Source organism: Rana temporaria, chromosome 1 (assembly GCF_905171775.1).
Source record: "Rana temporaria chromosome 1, aRanTem1.1, whole genome shotgun sequence".
NCBI lineage: Eukaryota > Metazoa > Chordata > Amphibia > Anura > Ranidae > Rana > Rana temporaria.
This window is the reverse complement of record NC_053489.1, coordinates 124,639,121-124,658,026: the sequence shown is the minus strand read 5'-3', so window position 1 is coordinate 124,658,026 and position 18,906 is coordinate 124,639,121. Positions and strand designations below refer to the sequence as shown.

The 18,906-nt window shown below is 43.0% G+C and overlaps 1 protein-coding gene across 6 annotated transcripts in view; it reads left to right on the top strand.

The window, feature by feature from the left end:
• The window catches only part of TTC37 (tetratricopeptide repeat domain 37), a 215,156-nt gene that overhangs the window by 43,382 nt on the left and 152,868 nt on the right, over nucleotides 1-18,906 (top strand). For all 6 annotated transcript variants that reach the window (XM_040342350.1, XM_040342341.1, XM_040342325.1 and 3 more), the window contains 4 exons: nucleotides 4,892-5,032; nucleotides 7,104-7,205; nucleotides 7,321-7,451; nucleotides 10,334-10,420. In XM_040342350.1, the coding sequence (XP_040198284.1) occupies nucleotides 4,892-5,032; nucleotides 7,104-7,205; nucleotides 7,321-7,451; nucleotides 10,334-10,420 (461 nt within the window). The remainder of the gene's footprint in view (nucleotides 1-4,891; nucleotides 5,033-7,103; nucleotides 7,206-7,320; nucleotides 7,452-10,333; nucleotides 10,421-18,906) is intronic.

The following is an 18,906-nucleotide window of genomic DNA, read 5'->3' as shown; positions in this document are numbered from 1 at the left end:
CTCAAGTCACATCACATCAGGCTCCCCTATACATTGAACGTACATTCAAATCAACAAAAATGAACATTAAAACAGTCACCAGATCCAGAGACGATCGGTGTCGGTATCTCCTGCTCACACCGCCGATAGGCAGAACGAAGCTTCCTAGTCTCGCTCAGCGGAGCACAGGAGTCTTTCCAGCGTGTCGTGTAGCCCACGCTATGGTGCCTTTCCTTGTTTTTACTTGTCTCGCCTGAGGTTCCCTATCATAAGTGGCTCATTGATAGATGCTGTCAGCAGAGGTTCATGGCCAATAAAGTTTGATTGACTGAAAGGCTTATCATACATTTCATTGTGGTGAGTTTGAACCCCATCGGGGCGAGTGTTCACAAGTGGTGGATTGAGAAGATTTTGGTGGAAGGTGCACGCTGCTACATCTCTTTTAAAAAAAACACTCCTTGGATTTTCACCTGCTGCTCTTCATCTATCTTGATTTCCATGGTGGTAGTGACTACGCCACTTAATAAACAGCGCTGTTTGTGCTTTATTTTATTGAATGGACTGACTTTTTTCATCAATAAGCGTTAGAGTGCTACTTTTTATATGTTTTCTATCTTAAACTGCTGCTTCCGTTTAGGTTGTCTGTTATTCATTTAGCAGATAATCTTGTATATTTAAATTTATATTCTTTACTCTTGGTTTTGCAGAGGTTTTTACATCCGGGTGGCGCTTAGCAGTGTATAGTAGGCCTTTTTATACATAATTTAATATATATATATATATATATATATATATATATATATATATATATATATATATATATATATATATATAATACTAAATATAATATAATGTTTGGGGGTTCCAAGTAATTTTCTAAAAAAAAATACTGATTTTAACTTAAACAAGTGTCAGAAAAAGATTTAGACTTTAAGTAGTTAAACTTCCTGCATTTACACACAGAAGTTTATCCCTTTGATCTAATAAGGAAGCCATTACAATGTTTCATGTTGTTAGAAACTTGGCAGACAGCTCAGATATTTTCTTTTGAAAGCTGAGTGAGCAGCGAAGTTTCTCCACTTGTTACATGAAAGAATCGTCAAACTCTGCAATAGAGATTGTGAGAGAAGTTGAATCGAGATTATGATTTTTTTAACAATTGTGCAGCTCTATATCATAGCACTGGACCATTTATTATATTACCTAATGTCTCTTTCTCTAGCACACGATAATGAGATTGGGTGTGCAGACCACTAAAATTTGCAGTAAATTAGATGGAAACGTTGGAAAATCCTGATTCTTAATAATTTTTTTTTTTTTTTTTTTTTTAAAGTCCTGTTTCCATTTTGCCATTTGAGCAGGGGTGCCCAACCTTTTGAAGCGCGAGGGCCACTTAAGCGACTTGGTAACTGGTCGCGGGCCACAATCAGCGGAGCGGGCGGATGGCAGGTCCGTGTCCGCTTTGCATATGCAGAGCGGACACGGACACAGCCTGATCAGTTTGGAGGTAGGACACAAGTCGGTTTACATCTGCCACTCCTTAGGGGTGAATGGAGGGTCCAATTGGGTCGGACTGACCATGTGAAAGGGGCCCATGGTTGCTTTTACACTGATGCAATGTGGTTTACCCGCACTGCGGGTGCAATGCAGTGTACCTTTTAGATTTTCTGCACTTTGCAATAGACTTCTATTATATTCTGCAGGTTTGGTGCACTTTCAGAAAGCTCACCAAACTCCCAGATAATAACAGAAGTCTATGGCTCAGTGCAGGTAACCCGCAGGTGCACTGCTCTACATTTGCGGATTAGTTTGAAAGCAGCCCAGTAACCCACTGCAGAACAGATATGCCCATATATACACTGTGATTTTAGTAATAAAGACCTTTTAATAACCGTATTCTATTCCGTTTTCAAATATTTTATTGAAATTTTCAGAAATAAATACAGAATATTAAAAATGAACAAATTGTAGAATATGCAGACCGTATAAAACATTCCTCAAAAGGAAAATACAAATGTTATACAGATATCCACTAAGTCTAAAGAGGACAAAGGTTAAGAGGAGGTGGGAAAGGGATGGATGAAGGGAAAAAGAAAATAGAAGAGAGGGAAAATCTATACATATCAGTGGACAGAAACCCCCAATGAGATTATAAAAGGAGAGTCGGGAGAGGGTGAAATAGAATAGTATTATAATTAAGCTGTCATCAATGAATGAAATTCAGCAGAACCTTTGAAATACAGCCAGCATGCCCACTTGTCATAAAAGGTATTAGGTGAATCTTTGGATTGAGAAATTAATTCTTCCATTTCGGCTATGTGTCCAATTTTAATAAACCAGTCCGAAACGGTAGGAGGTGAAGATTGAGTCCATTTAATATGTATACAGAGCTTAGCTGCATTGACAAGGTGAAACATTAACGATTTTTTATAAATGTACTGAGGAAGCGAGGAGTGGTGCAGCAGATATTGGGCAGCAGTGAAGTCAGGGGTAAATGTCGTAATGTGAGAAATTAATCGATGGACTTCTTTCCAAAAGGGCTTGATCAAACTACATTCCCACCATATGTGTAAGAGTGTGCCCTGAGCACAGTTACAACACCAACACAATGGTGAAACATTTGTATTATACTTATGAATGATGGCAGGGGTCCTATACCATCTAGAGTATAATTTATAGTTGTTTTCCTGGGTCAACACATTCAAGGATCCCTTATGGATATGTTGAAAAACATGTTCCCATTCATCACATGAGAGGGAGATGCCAAGATCACTTTCCCATTTGAGATTCACTATGTCATCCTTGGGGTTAAACAACGTGAAGAAAGATGCATAGATCGCGGAGATTAAATGTTTTTTAGGTGAATTTTGGAGACACGATGCCTCAAAAGGAGTCTTGCGTCTATACCAAATTGAATTTGAGCCAGTGCAAAATAAAAATAGTTTAATTGGTTTATAACCAACCGTATTCTATTCCATTCCAGAGCAGGAGGTCGCAGGCCACATCAGAGGGCTCCACGGGCCACATGTGGCCCCCGGGCCACTGGTTGGGCACCCCTGCATTAGAGGAAAAGAAACAAATTCCTCAGTCCCAGAGGGGCAAAATGTCAGCACACTGAACCAGTGCCTGCTACAGTCTTCAGACTCTGAATGCTGCTTCTCCTGCAAATTCAGCATGGCTCTCCCATAAAATTTCCCCTTCTCCTAAACCACCTTGCCAACCCACCTGCCCCAGCACACATCCTCCTCAATCAGAACACCTACAACATGCGCCTGTCTCTACCTGTACACATCTCTCCCAGAAGCAACTGGCAGTGTAGATCGCCAGGTTCCTGGGCTGCAGCCAGCCCCTGTAGGCTCTGCAGCTGGCATGGCAGGTCGCCCCGCCCATGACTCACTGTCCACTCCCACCCACCTTGTATCCCTCCCACACCACTCACAACCCCCCCCCCCCCCCCCTCATCATACCACCTTCACCTCCCCAGCATCCCTTCCTGGCTGCTCTACTGAAACTACAGCTCAGACTTTTACCCCCAAACTGATTTCCTCACACCAGCAGACATCCCTCCTCAGTAGCTTCGCTCTTTCATCTCCTCTCCAACAGACATCTTTCCCCAGCTGCCCCACGCACTCAATGCATCAGGTGCCCCCTGCGGAGTCTGCCAATGCATCAGGTGCCCCCTGCGGAGTCTGCCAATGCATCAGGTGCCCCCTGCGGAGTCTGCCAATGCATCAGGTGCCCCCAGCAGCGGAGCTCCGCCTTACATCTGAGTCCCCAGCACAGCAGAGTCCCTCCTTCATGACAGTCCCCAGCAGCAGCAACTACAGTTCCCGGCTTTCACGTGTGTTGAGGGGAGAGGCTGTGCAGCCAATAGGCTTCAGTGTACAAGAGAATTGTACACTGAATAGCTGCACCTCTCCTCTCCATTGAACACAAGGGGACATGTAGCGGCCATCTTTTTGTAGCCTGCCGACCGTTTTTTTTGCCTAAAACATTCCCGTTTTTTTTTTTTTTCGGGTCAAAAGCAAAATCCCGGTAAATTGGGAAAAGCCCTCCGATCGGGACGAGGGTCCCAAAATCCGGATTGTCCCGGGAAAATCGGGATTGTTGGCAAGTATGTGCACTGTACTCCTACAACTTCTTACTGCCCTCACTCCTCTCCTTCACGTACTGCTTTGCTTCATACCTTCCCCACTCAACTTCTGCACTTGGTTAAACTTTTTGCATTCCTCTCCTGTACATACTGCTCATCATACCCTCTGCATTCCTCTCCTGTGCATACTACCTACTTGTAGTCCTCTCCTGCATATGCTGCCCACCTTCATACCACTGCACTCCTCCTCCAGCATATATTGTCCACTATCATACCTTTTGTTTCTTCTGTCCTGCACGTTCGGTCCACTGCAATGCCATCCAAACTCCTCTCCTGTGCATACTGTCTACTGCATAACCCTTCACACTCCTCTCCTGCACATACGGTCCACTGTAATACCCACCACACTTTCTTCCTGCACATACCTCCACCCTTATACTCTCCATACTTCTCTATACCCTTCGCACTCCTCTCCTACACATATGCCCATCGCTATACCCTCCACACTTCTCCCCTATGCATATTCCCCACTAAAACAGTTCTTTATAATTATTTGGAATTTGACAGTTTTGCTAGTGTGTGTTGTGTTTTTTTATTTTTTTTTATAAATGTTGTAATTTATTTTAGTGACTGTAAATTTGGATCAAATATGGTTATATCTGCCCTTAGCCAGATTTTAACATTGGAAACAATTGATTTATAATGCTAATGCTTTTCTTTTTGTGTATTTGATTTGCATTATTTTATTATATTGAAAGATTACAGTGGTCTAAAAGTTTATATGAAATTCTAATCACAGTACATGTTGCTTTGCCACAGGAAACATTAGCGAAGAAGCTGTTGAGTGTTACAACAGACTTATGGAGTTGGACGGTGACAACGGACCGGGCCTCATTGGAATTGGAATCACAGCTCTGCATGATAAAAAGTATGATCTGGCAGTAGAGAAATTATGTAAAGGTAAAATACATGTTTATAACTTTCCTTATATATAGATCAGTTATATACAGTGATACAGTACATGTCTGCGAGAACGTATTTCCAGCACGACGGCATCGCGCTGATTCTCGGCGTCGGGGTGCCGACATCTCGCACTCGCTGGAATAGGAAAGGCACATTCCAGTGAGTGCGACATAGAAGCGACAGGGATCCGACTTGGATTCCCGCCAATACTAGCCACGGCGTTTGGTATGAATCATGAGGTGGAACTCCATGCCAAATTTTAAATAAAAAACAGTCATGGGTTCCCCTTCAGGAGCATACCAGGACCTTAGGTCTGGTATGTATTGTAAGGAAAACCCCCCTACGGCAAAAAAAATGGACAATCCATACCAGACCTGTATCCGAGCACGCCGCCCGATCGGTCAGGAAAGGAGTGGGGACGAGCGAGTGCCCCCCTCCCTCCTGAGCCGTACCAGGCCGCATGCCCTCACTGACCCCCCCCCCCACCCCAAAGCACCCTGTCCTCATGTTGATAAGGACAGGGCCTCTTCCCGACAACCCTGGCCGTTGGTTGTCGGGGTCTGCGGGCGGGGGGCTTATCGGAATCTGGGAGCCCCCTTTAATAAGGGGGCCCCCAGATACCAGCCCCCCACCCTAGGTAAATGAGTATGGGGTACATCGTACATTGAAGCTCTCTTACTAGCGGCGGCCAGCCCGGTCTTCTTTGCTGCCATCTTCTTTTTTTCTTCCGATGTTGACTCGACGCTCCCATCCGCTGTAATGCCAGGTGTGCGGTTTCCCCGGCGATTTATATAGTCTTCTTATGACGTCACAGTCCCAGCATGCTCTGTGGGTCCCGGCAGGGCGCCCCCCTGCCCCAGAGCACCCACCCCCCCCCCCCCCATGTTGAGGGCATGCGGCCCAGTACGGCTCAGGAGGGAGGGGGGCGCTCGCTTGTCCCCACTCCTTTCCTGACCGGCTGGGCAGTCTGGTATGGATTGTGGGGGAACCCCCACGCCATTTTTCCAGCGTAGGGGGGTTCTCCTTACAATCCATACTAGACCTAAGGGTCTGGTATGCTCCTAAAGGGGAACCCATGCCAGTTTTTTATTTAAAATTTGGCTTGGCGTTCCCCTCATGATTCATACCGAACGCCGCGGCAAGAATTGGCGGGAGTCCAAGTCGGATCCCCATCGCTTCTATGTCGGCTTTTTCCCATTTTGGCGAGCCGGCTCGGCACAGGCTCCCGCGACGGGGCTCGTAGGTGGTCAATCTCGTCGAGAAAGGGAGCGAGATTGACACAATATCGCGGTCACCTACTGTACCTCAGTTCATGAACGCATCGGTTCACGAACAACTCGGTTCACTAACAGAGTTCACAAAAATGTTGTTTTAGAAGGTGAGCTCCGCTTCGGTTCACAAACGCAAGCCGCGGCCATCTTCCCTGCTCTGACACGTGGCCCCGACCTGTAGGTGAGATTGCGATCACAGAGAGACACTATAAGTGTACTGTGAAGACACTTACAGTATTGAGAAGCTTTTTGGTGTTCTTTTTAGCACATACTGTACATCCCTGTGCACACTTGCTGTAAAGCAGTATGTGCTTTTTATCACATACTGTACTGTACTGGACATCCAGTATGGGTCCAAAGAAAATTTAGAGCAAGCATGGTGGTTTCTAACGGTGTACAGTATGTGGTTTTCATTATCAAATATGCATTATAAACATGCTGAAGTGGTCCTCTTTGTTTAGTTGAGTTCTTTTAGAATCTAATGCAGACAGATATGGTAGCTTCTGGCTGAGGCTGCACGGCACTCATTTCACAAGACTTGACATTGTGCAACCTCGTTCTTTTGCCCCTGTGTGGCAGAAAAGGCTGCTATGGGCTCAATAAGTAAAAGGTGTGTGGACCAGAAAACACACTGGTCTGAAATTTCACTGGCTACGTTTTTTTTGCAAGGATAAAATTTAACGATCGCTTCTCATCAGGTATTTGTGTGTTCAGCTGGTTTAGACATGGAGAAAACATTTATTTGTTGCTGTAAATCTACCCTGGCTATTATCCTCTTTAAACATGTTGGTTTCTAGGAGTACATAAAGTGAGTTCATGCCCCCATGCGTGGTTCTTTCTGGCCCAGGCTCAGGAGAAATTGCACAGATATGAAGAGGCTGTTCTGTCCTGTGAAAAAGGTAAAGCTGTTTTTATTTTTGCATACTATTTTATAGCACTGGTGTTCTGCCCTTTTTTTTTTTTTTCTTGCATTTACTTACCATAAGAGGAATGTGTTTTGTTTTCTTCATTCAGTTATCAAGGCTTTGTCTCATGATAACGTGTCACCCAGAGATTCTGAACATAAAAATATGGCTCTGCAGCTGAAAGCCAAAGCAATGCTGGAGTACTGTGATCCTGAAGAGATCCTGAAAACTCTTGAGCAGGTGGGTAAACTACTTTGGGTATAAACACACTGCACTACACTGGTTTATTCTCTTTTAGAGGGCTTGTGGCCCTTCCAGTTTTCGGGTTTGGAATGTAATCATTCGATCTTCCAAGAACATATACTTTTATTTCTTCACGTCCCATTCATCTTATCGTATTAGTGAAAGTGAAATCTTGTTCTTCATCAGGGATGATGAGCAAATAAAATGCATTGTAGAAAATTGTATGCTATACAGAACATGAATAGGAAACCTAAAGTGCTTGTAAAGGAAGAAGTTTTTTTTTTTTTCTATGCATTAGGATAAAAAGCTTTCTGTGTGTAGCAGCCACCCTAATACTTACCTGAGCCCCAGCGATGTGCACGAGTGCCTCGGCAGTCCGGGACGCTCCCTCCTGATTGGCTGAGACACAGCTGCGGCGCCATAGGCTCCCGCTGCTGTCATACAGAGCCTCGGCTCGGGTGCCCCCATAGCAAGCTGCTTGCTGTGGGGCTACTCAACAGGAGGGAGGGGACAGGGACACCGAAGAGGGACCCGAGAAGAGGAGGATCTCGGCTGCCCTGTGCAAAATCACTGCACAGAGCAGCTAAATATAACATGTTTGTTATTTTAAGGAAAAACAAGACTTTAGTATCAGGATTACCTTTTTAAAGTGGGCCTGTTTTTAAAATGTTATATGTTATCAAATATGTCTTGAAGTGCAGTATACTTCCAGACATGTGACTGTGATCAGTGTTAATTTTGACGTCCAATTTCAATTTAGTTTTAGAGTCTTTTGACTAGAATGCCATTTTGAGTCACATTTCTGCAATTGTTTTACTTTAGAAATAAAATCTCCAGTACATTTTAGCCAACTAAAATCTAATGGGTTTAGGTAAATTGTAATGCATTTTTGTAGAATTCATTTTATACTCCTGGAGTAAAAATCTAATAACATGTTATTATTTATGGTATTAAGGCTTACCCTGGATATCTCTTAAACCTGCACGGTTTAGGAGATATCCCCTGTGTCTGCATGTGCCAAAGTCGTGCCAAAGTCGTCAGCACGTGGGCACTGAAGCAATGGCATGCCGTGCCTTGCTTCAGTTAGACTGTGGCGTTACTGGTGGCTCCCGCACACATGCCAATCACAGTGCCGAAGCCCGCGATACCCGAAAGTAACTCCGGGAGTGATGTCGGCAGCCGGTGCTGTGTACGGGCACCGATACGGGGGCTTCGATCTCAGGTGAGTATTGCATAATGAGCTAGTATGCTATGCATACTAGCTCATTATGCCTTTGTCTTGCAGGTATTTTTTTTGTTGTCACTAAGGGTTTACAACCACTTTAAGGTTTAAACATGCACTACAGGCAGAGATTTAGCTGATGTGCTATATAACATCTTTATAAATAAAACCAAGTTTCATTAACAAACAAAAATATTGCCTTGTGAAAAACAGAAGTGCAACTTTAAAATATAAAAAAAAAATCTGTAAACTCTCTTGGCTGTAATGCCCCATGTTGCCTAAATATATTACTAACAATAAATATTGAGAAAAAAAATAAGAAAAGCCAGTGCAGTACAGCAACATCAGATGACTGGTGTGGCGGTGATCAGGGACACTGACTGGTGCATACTGTGAACAAAGCAACCCAGTGTTACCATAGTAACACTATACTGCTCTGAAGAGGTGATTAGTATTTTTTTTTTTTTTTTTTTTTTTTACATAATATGATTACTTATAACTGTATAAATTTCATTGTTATATACAACCATTTTTACTGAATGAAATTGATTCATTCAGTGTTTACTATTGTGATTAACTGTGATTGACCACAGGTACTCACATGGTACAGATGTGTTGTCTGGCCCTGTCCTGTACCATGTGCTCATTGTGACAAATGGGTCATAGGCAGGCCCATCGCTACAAGGCAGGCAAACCAAGCAATTGCTTGGGGCCCCGAGCTGGCCTGGGGCCCCAAGCAGGGCCCTTGCCACGCTTCCTACAGCTGCCTGAGTGCTCTATAGAGAGCCTGCAGCACTGCTGCCTCAAGTCATCACTTCCCCTGCTCTGTAGCATGGCCGATTTCCTTTTCCTTCTTCCTGTCAGTCCGGACTCTGGCCGGGTACCGCGCATTACAGCGTTACAGGAGATTCAGTTTCCTGTTCCTGGCCAGACTGACAGGAAGTGCACACTGAGCGCTCACTTCCTGTCAGTCCAGCCGGGAACAGGAAACTGAATCTCCTGCCACGCGGTACGGACCCGGTAGGGATGGGGGAGAAAAAAAGAACATGGGGATGGGGGGAGAGTAAAAAAAAACATGGGAAGGGGGGGGGGAGTAAAAAGAACGTGTGGGGGGGTTGGGGGGCCTCCATATCCATTTTGCTTGGGGCCCCCAAATTCCTTCAAACGGCCCTGGTCATAGGTCAGCACAATAGTACACAATGAATGGAAGCCATTTATTGTGTACGATTGTCATGTGATCCACTGTTATTTTGTCACAGCGATCACATGGTACCAGCAGCGAGCTGGAACACTGACCTGTCAGTGAAAGAGACACAATTATCATTATAATTATGCAATTATAATTATATAGCAGTGATGATCCTCCTTTTTTTATTTTTTTTTATCTAAAATGCTGATTCATTGTTTGTGTGTTCAAGACCATATTATATTCATTGTGATGTTTCTGTTGCTAATCTCTGGGGGGATAAAATAAAGAATGGAAGCTTCTCTGTTTTAGCTGCCTGTAATACTCCCAAGGTTTTTAGGTGCAGCAATAGTTTGAGACTGATGGTTTAAAAAGCTATGACATGTTTTTTTTTAACAAGGGGGGTAAGATTAAATCTGCAGGTAAACCGAAAACCCCTAAACAAATATTTTATATTTTATTTCTTCCTAGATTTCTAATAAGAACAGTGACCCGGCTCTTATTGCACTGAAAGGCAATGTGTATTTAAAGAAGGGTTTTTTGGAACAAGCATCCAAGGTAGGTTTCCTGTCTAGTTAATGCAATTCATAAACCAGACTACTTGTCAAAACTAGTTTGACTGTGTGTGTTTATCAATAACTTGGAATACAAATTTTTATGTACTAAGGTAAAGGTCTTTTCAGTATAAATTTTGGTAATCCTGTGAAAAAAAATGCTTAATTATTTCTCTTTCGACTAGTTTGCATTACATCACATTTAGGAAATCTCTACTGAGAGAAAAAATATAACCTGACATAGCTGACGTTCTGACAATATATAAATATTATAGTTCCCATACATAACGCCCACCTATGCAGTGAAACACGTGTGACAGCATACAGAGACAATGTTACTTCAGATGTCCCAGTTGAACTGTGACGTAATGCGTTGGAGTGACACCTGTCAGATAGCTGGAGGGCGGAGCTATGCAAGCTGCAGCTAGGGTTGGTGAGCATGTGTGCCAGAGTTGGTAAGCAGACAAGTGCAGGAACGGAGACATATGTGGGCTGGACTATTTTTGCTTAACCACTTGCCGACTGCGCATGTACATTTACGTCGGCAGACTGGCACGGCTGCGCAAAGTAACGTACATTTAAATTACTTTGAATTTCACGTTACGCGTGCGCCCCTGCTGCGAGCTCCGTGATCATGCCCGCGGGCCCCGCGGACTCGATGTCCACGTGGTGTCCGGCGATCGTGTCACGGAGCGTTGGAGCGGGGAAAGGCGAGTGTAAACAAGGCATCTCCCTGTTCTGCCTGGTGACGGAACCCTGATCGTCTGCTCCCTCTCATCGTGATCAGTGATGTGTCACAGTAAGCCCTGCCCCCACACATTTAGAATCGCTCTCTAGGACACACTTAACCCCTTCCTAGCCCCTAGTGGTTAACCCCTTTCCTGCCAGTCACATTTATACAGTAATCGGTGCATTTTTATAGCACTGATCGCTGTATAAATGTGAATGGTCCCAAACTAGCGTCAAAAGTGTCTAATGTGTCATAATGTCGTAGTCATGATAAAAATCGCCGCCATTACTAGTAAAAACAATGAATAAAAATGACATAAAAAGATCCCCTATTTTGTAGCCGCTATAACTTTTGCGCAAACCAATGAATCAATGCTTATCGCGTTTTTTTTTTTTTTTTAACCAAAAATATGTAGAAGAATACGTATCCTACCTGGCTAACTGCTTGCCGCCCGGTTGTCCCCTTCAGGATAATTTTAGGGCTGACCCCCTTGGATTCTGTCCAGCCTTGGGGGGGGGGGGGGGGTGAATGCCACCCATTCAGGTGGATGACAGCAAGCTGCAAGAGCCCCACAACCACGTGCAATGCTTGCGGTTGCAGAGCGCTAGTGTGTGGTTGAAGGGGTTAAAGCCAGGTAGTGAGAAGGTGATGCCACGCCTCCTCACCAGCAGTCCAGTGCTCTCTAAAGAGCAATCGGAATGCTGATCTGTTGAAGGCCTATTCACACCAGCAGCATTGGGCTGTGGTCTTGATGCAAGAACATTTGCCTTATGTCTTTTTGCTTCAGTCAACACCAAACGCTGCATTGGTGTGTGCTACAAAAAAATTGACATTTAAGCACAGCTAACTAATATAAGGGTTAAACTACATTGTATGATATTTTTTATTTTTATGTTTGAACTAGATGGACTTGTGTCTTTTTTCAACCTGACTAACTTTGTAACATTGCATCTCTGATGCATTTTGCTTGATAAGGGCTTAGTTGTAGAGTAGTTTTACTAAGCTCAAGTGAATTTGTTTAATAGCAAGCATAAGGCCCCATACACACGACCGAACATGTCCGCTGAAACTGGTCCGCGGGCTCTTTTCAGCGGACAAGTTCGGTCGTGTGTAGGGCCTAGCGTACCATTTTCGAGCGTACATTTGTCCAGCAGACCGTTTCCCAGCAGACAAATATTTCTAGACTTGCTAAGAAACATGTCCGCTGGAAACCTGTCCGTCGTACATGTTCGCTGGTTAGTACACAAAAGCATCGTACAAAAAACCCGCGCATGCTCAGACAAAATGAGGGGACGGGAGCGCTCGTTCAGGTAAAACTCGCGTTTGTTTGGGATATGGCACATTCGTCATTTGAAAGATTTATTCTAGCAAGAGAACAATGAATAAAACGACGCAATAAACAACATTTTATTGCGTCGTTTTCTTCATTGTTCTCTTGCTAGAATAAACCCGTTCTCTTGCTGATGCTATTTCAACTGAGTTGTCCCATACTGAAATGTGACATTTGTTGCTTGTGATGTAATATTTTGAAAATGTTTTCTAGCCCAGACGTGGCATTTTTTTTGTTGGTCCTCCACATGTATATATTAATATTATTTTTAGTTAATGTTCATCTTCTCTAAAAAAAATTGGGGTTTCTAGTTATGTCACCATTTTGTTCATTGTGGTACTTGTTCTATTTTTGGTTTTGGTCAAGTTATTTTATTTATTTATTATTTTTGGTTATTTAAATTGTTTACCATGTTGGCACACCAAATGTCCCCCCCCCCCCCCCAAGGAGTTTCTGGCCTTTGTAAATGACCCATTGTATTTGTTTTTAATGTTTGATGCCTAATAATCCCCACAGTATAATAGACAAGGTTTGAAATTAAAGCAAAAATCCATTTATTTTGGCAAATGCAAAAAATCTAAATAAACAGAACGGCAGCACTTGAACAGATAGCAAAATACATGCAGACTTGCATTTACAACATGATGAAGGATAAACTAGCAAACCTCAGGAGGCACCAAAAAAAAAAATCAGAAGCAGCAGCACATAACCATAGGAACCCAAGCTGTGGTAGTCCAAACAAGATGACTTTTGTGGGGAATCAAATGGAAGGCAGGGAATCACCGTCTCCTCTTCCTTCCAACCTTCCCTCCAGGCTGCCTTACAGCGGATCTTCCACAGACCCGTCCACGTCCCCTTGCAGGTGTGGATGATGTGGCAGCAGGAGGATGGTGTTCAGCAAGCCTGGCCGGGTCACATAGCCCAGTGTCTGTGGTCAGCAGGTCCCTCTCCATCCACCAAAGCACCTGATTAATCAGGCCCTTTGCCAGTCTCCTCTGCTCCTCCCCCCCTTGGTTAAGATCATGAGCCACGGAGGCACTGTAGGCTTCTGTGGGGTTGAGGGGGGCCCTCATGATAGCACTGGCCTCCTGTATCATGCAGAGGCTCGCGTCCTCCACTAGCCTCAAGTGCCTCCTTCGGCCTGGTGGCCTCATCTGGAGGGGAGGAACATGGCTGGTGGTGCTTGTCCTGGGCGTGGGGACCTGCTGTACGCCACTGGGCCCGGCCTCCTCCTGGCTGCCACTGACCCCTTCCGCCTGGCTGACATTGACCGGAGGATCTGCCACCTCCTGGCTGGTCTCTTCTTCCTGTGTCAAAAAAAGGGACATGTTTTAATATTTAGCCCAATCAAATCACACACATTTTCATGCTTGAGACTGTTTTTTTTTCTTTTTGGTTCATTTTAACTTGAACAGACTCTCCTTCTGACCCCTGCAGTTGTCATCCCTGACACCTATTTGTCTGCCCACGACTTGTGTTATTTTTTCCCAGCTTGGCTTTTATTTTACAATATCAAGTCAATAATCCAACAATAATTAGTAGCCCAGAAATATTTGGAAAACTACTATACCTCATCATTGAAGAGTCGCAGATCTGCGTCTGTCAGCCAGGCCCTCTTCTTCAGACTCTGCAGGGCTGTGTGGATCTGGGGAATTTCCGCTGTAAGGTAGCGTGGAGGGAAGGCTGGAAGGAAGACTTGACATCGATTCCCTGCCGTCCAGTTGATCCCGCAAAAAAGCCATCTGTTTGAAATACCACAGCTTGGGCTCCTTTGGTTGTCTTGCTGCTGCTCCTGATTTTTTTTTTTGGTGAGCTTTGTAAGCTCTTCTATATGTGCCCCTGAGGTTGGCAAGTTTATCCTTCACCATGTTGGCAGTGCATTCTGGCACCCATGTTTGCATGTAGCTTGCTAGCTGTTCAAGTGCTGCCGCTCGTAGGTCTTTGCGATAGTAATTAGCCTCCTTTGAATCCCACAGGATGGGCATGTCACGAAATTTATCCAGCAAGCGCTGGATATGATCCTGTGCCTGTAGTAGGTCCATTCCTTGGCCAATTTAAGTTATATTAGTTTAGTCTAGATTAACAAAAGAAAAAGAAACAAAAAACACGATTTAAAAAAGGCTCAGCGTTGACATTGATAGAATATGTGGCCCAAAATTTAGGACCTATATATAAATACAAACACAGTGTCTCCTGTTGCAAAAATGCTGGCCAGCTCTGCCCCATTGGTTGTACCAAACATCGATTTTATACATGCAGACCCTTTGGTTCCATTGCAGTAAATACGTGGAATCTAGAACCATACCCAATTATTATTAATGAGAGCATTCATCAAGGCACTATTTCATGTGTAGATATCCTGCCCCTCAGCATTGATGACATAAAAGACACTTCCTAATGACCTCTGTCCAACCAACACAGAACAATACTTGGCCTGATCTGAATACACCATACAAAAATTTTAATGAGGTAGAGCATTGTTCCCATCTATATTTTGTGATGTGTCCAAAAGCATTTGGATACCAAAATACCATTGTGGTACCCAAGAGACATAATAAAAGGGTGCAACCAACAGACCAAACCCCCATCCCATGGCTCTCCATTTTCTAGGCCTCTGCTGATCCCATGTTGAAATTTCTTACCTTCCTCTCTCTAGCTCCTCGATTATCACGCTCGAATAATTACCGCGTAACCTACGTAATCACGTCGTTTGCCTTTTATACACTCCGCGTATGTATGAAACGCCGCCCTCGTCACCTTTGCCATGCCCCTAATCAATGTGAAACGGAAATATGGCGTTAACTGTGTAGGTTCTGTAATCGCTCGAATAGTCTCCGCGTAACCTACGTAAACACGTTGTTTGCATTCTCTACACTCCGCGTATGCATGAATCGCCGCCCTTGTCTCCGCCCATGACGGAACATTTCCTCTTTTCCACGCCCATAATCACTGTGGGAAGGAAAAATGGCGATGTCACATGAGCGTGCACAAAGCTCTCAGGCCGCAAGTGAAGGGACAGAGGCAGGAACGTCCCGATCCAGGCCAAAACGATACAAAGCCACTAATATGGCGTTCGACAAAATGGTGGAGTTAGTTTACATCATGCGGAGGAAGGACTATGATGGGGAATATGGGCCATACAAGACCCCTAACCGCAGAAAGGCCCACATTATGGACAAGGTGGCGAGGAGAATGAAGGAGATGTTTGGTGTCACCAGGTCCAAAGAACAGCTCAGGAAACGTTGGTCAGACTTGAAATTGCGGGAGCCACATCAGATGAAGAAGATCCTGAAAATTCTGAGGAAAAGTAAGTCCTTATTTTTTTGGGGGGGGCGGGGGGCAATTGTCTTCAAGAATGTGTTGACATGTATATTTCGACATCTGCCTCCTTGGCCTGCTTGTACTTTTGAACACATGTTGAAATTGTATGTGTTTAAGGAAAATGCCTACCTTTTGCAAATATCGTTAATAGTAAACCGCGTAACATCACATCGTTTCTCAGAAATGCGAGGTTAGTCCAGGAACAACACACCTGGACATGGCTCACTGGCCAAAAACTTTGTTTGCAAACATTGTGTAAAAGCTAGTTCTGACAAATCAAATTGAGAGAATGTGAAAGGCAAATAGGATTCATTCTCAACAGTGATAATAAAGCAGATGTTTTCCCATCTGGCATGCAGAGCACCTGTGTCTCCACAATAAAAATCTTCATTTTTTTGTAGGGTCTCCCAGAAAGAAAGTTTAGGGAGGACATCCATGTGTGTCACTTAGCTAAAAAGGGGCAGGATCAGAGCTTGGCCTAGAAGTCTGCTAAAAATGTAGGTTTGGTGGAAGAAGACAAAAAAAGAAAATAAATGAAAGCCTCTTCTAAGCAATGTATGCGATTTTCTGCTCTCCAATATCTGTGTGCTGATGAGTATACCTTTTGTTTTGTGTTATTTAGGGGAAAGAAGACGCCAGCATTTGGAGGCGGCAGAGAGGGCCACACACGCCAGAAATCGCCCATCTCGGCATGTGGAGGAGGAGGAGGAGGAAGGAAGAGAGGAGGAAGGAAGAGAGGAGGAAGAAGTCATTTTGGATTTAGAATTTATGGAAGATGAAGGGGAAGTTGAGAAAGAAGAATTTAGCGATTTGGAAGAAGATGGATTGATGGATGAAGCAGTTATGGAAGATGAAGGAGGAGTCGTGGAAGATGAGGGGGAAGTGGTTGAAGAAGGAGGAGTCGTGGAAGATGAGGGTGAAGTGGTGGAAGAAGGTGGAGTGATTGAAGATGGCGAAATTGTGGAGGTGGAAATGAGCAGACCATCAGGTCAGTGTCACCCCAGCTTTATAGGGCAAAACATATGTAGATAGGCCTGAAAAAAGTTAATTTTTTTTATTGTAAATTTATTGTTTTTTAGGGGATGAAGATGGTGTTGCACATTTTTCGCGTGCAAGTGCTGCAATAATTATCCAGCAGGATATGGAGTGCAGCACAGAGATGGACAATATGTGGCAAAGGATGTTTGTCATGGAACAGAATGTTAGAAATGTCATTTTGGAGTGCAGCACAGAGATGGACAATATGCGGCAAAGGATGATGGTCATAGAACAGAATTATAAAAATATAATTGACATGATGGGCCGTGTCAAAGACTGAAACACCCCCCGCCCATCCCCCGCCCCCCCAACCCTTCTAAATTTTTGAATCATCAATACGCCAAAATTTGAAGATGCACACACAGAATATCTATTGTCTGTGCTTTGTGGGTACAACCCCCTCCTCGATCCTCAAGTAGTTGAGAGGAAGGGTTTGCTCCCACAAAACACAGACATTGATCACACATGATGTCAGATAGCACATGTGGCCATTTGTCTGTTGAACAAATGAGATTTGGCGAATTGACACTGAATTTGTGCATCTTCAAATTTTGGCGTGTTCCAGTGTGAAAGCACACCATGACTGACTGCTGTTGTGAATAGAGAAAATGTTTTACTGTTGAAGTTCTATTGGTTGTACATTTTTACTTAAAAAAAAGTTGAGAAAATCAACAACCCAAAAACCAAAAAAAAATAAAAATATATATATTTATATATATATATATATATATATATATATATATATATATATATATATATATATATATATATATATATATATATATATATAAAACAAAACTAAAAACAAATATATATTTTAATTATATATATAAAAAAAATATAAACAAAGCTTTATTTTTCAGAAAACAACAAAAAAAAAAATTTTTCTGAAAACCACAAAAATATAAAAAATGTTAACTGTGTGTGTGTGTGTGTGTGTGTGTATGTATGTATGTATATATGTATAATATATATATATATATATATATATATATATATATATATATATATATATATATATTTTTATTATATATATATATATATATATATATATATATATATATATATATATATAAAAAAAATCTATATTTGATACCAAAAAAAAATTTTTTAAGATCTATATTCTTGATATTCACTATAAAAAGATAAAAAAATGGGCAAAAATATAAAACAAAAAAAATATATTGACTCCAAATTCTAAAGACATGTTTTCATAATAAAATGCATACTTTTTTGTGGGGTAATGAACAAGCTGAAAATAAAAAGCTTGACATCAAAATATGAAAAATTAGTGGCTTCTTATTTCTAGACACTTCTAGTGACAAATTTAGTTCTCCAGTTTTAGTAAATAACCACAATTGCACATTATTCACTCATCTACAAACTGGGTGTTTGTAGATGAGTGAATAATGTGCAATTGTGGTTATTTACTAAAACTGGAGAACTAAATTTGTCACTAGAAGTGCACTAGTTAGTTGGAGAACCAGGAAGACAGATAAAAAGAGAAAAAGCAATAATGACAAACAACTGTATAAAGTCCAATGGTCAAATTATTTATTAGTTCTGTGAATATTTCTTTCTTTTGGGGGCCGAATTAGAAAGAAATATGATCTGGCATAGCAATGGCCCCCCGACCCATGAAGTACTCAACATATTTGTCGCGTACCTCACGAGCAGATTGGGTGGCCAAGTCAGCGCGACCAGTGTCCAGCCCAGGAAGGGTATCTAAGGGTAGTCCTGCCTCAGCACCGATGTTGGGTAGGTACGCCTGGGAGTGCCTGCGTAGAAAGTTGTGCAAAATGCAGCAGGCAAAAACAATGGTGTTCAATTTATATTCCGCCAAGTGTATCGCTGTCAGGAACAGGCGAAACCGGTTGGAGAGTATCCCAAAGGCATTCTCGACTACCCTCTGAGCCCTGGCCAACCGAAAATTGAACACCCTCCTCTCTGAGGTGAGGGTCCTCTGGGGAAAAGGCCGCATGAGGTGAGGTCCAAGCCCGAAAGCTTCGTCCGCTAGAAACACAAACGGAAGTCCTTCAACATTGTCTTCATCCGGTGGCAGTGCCAGACC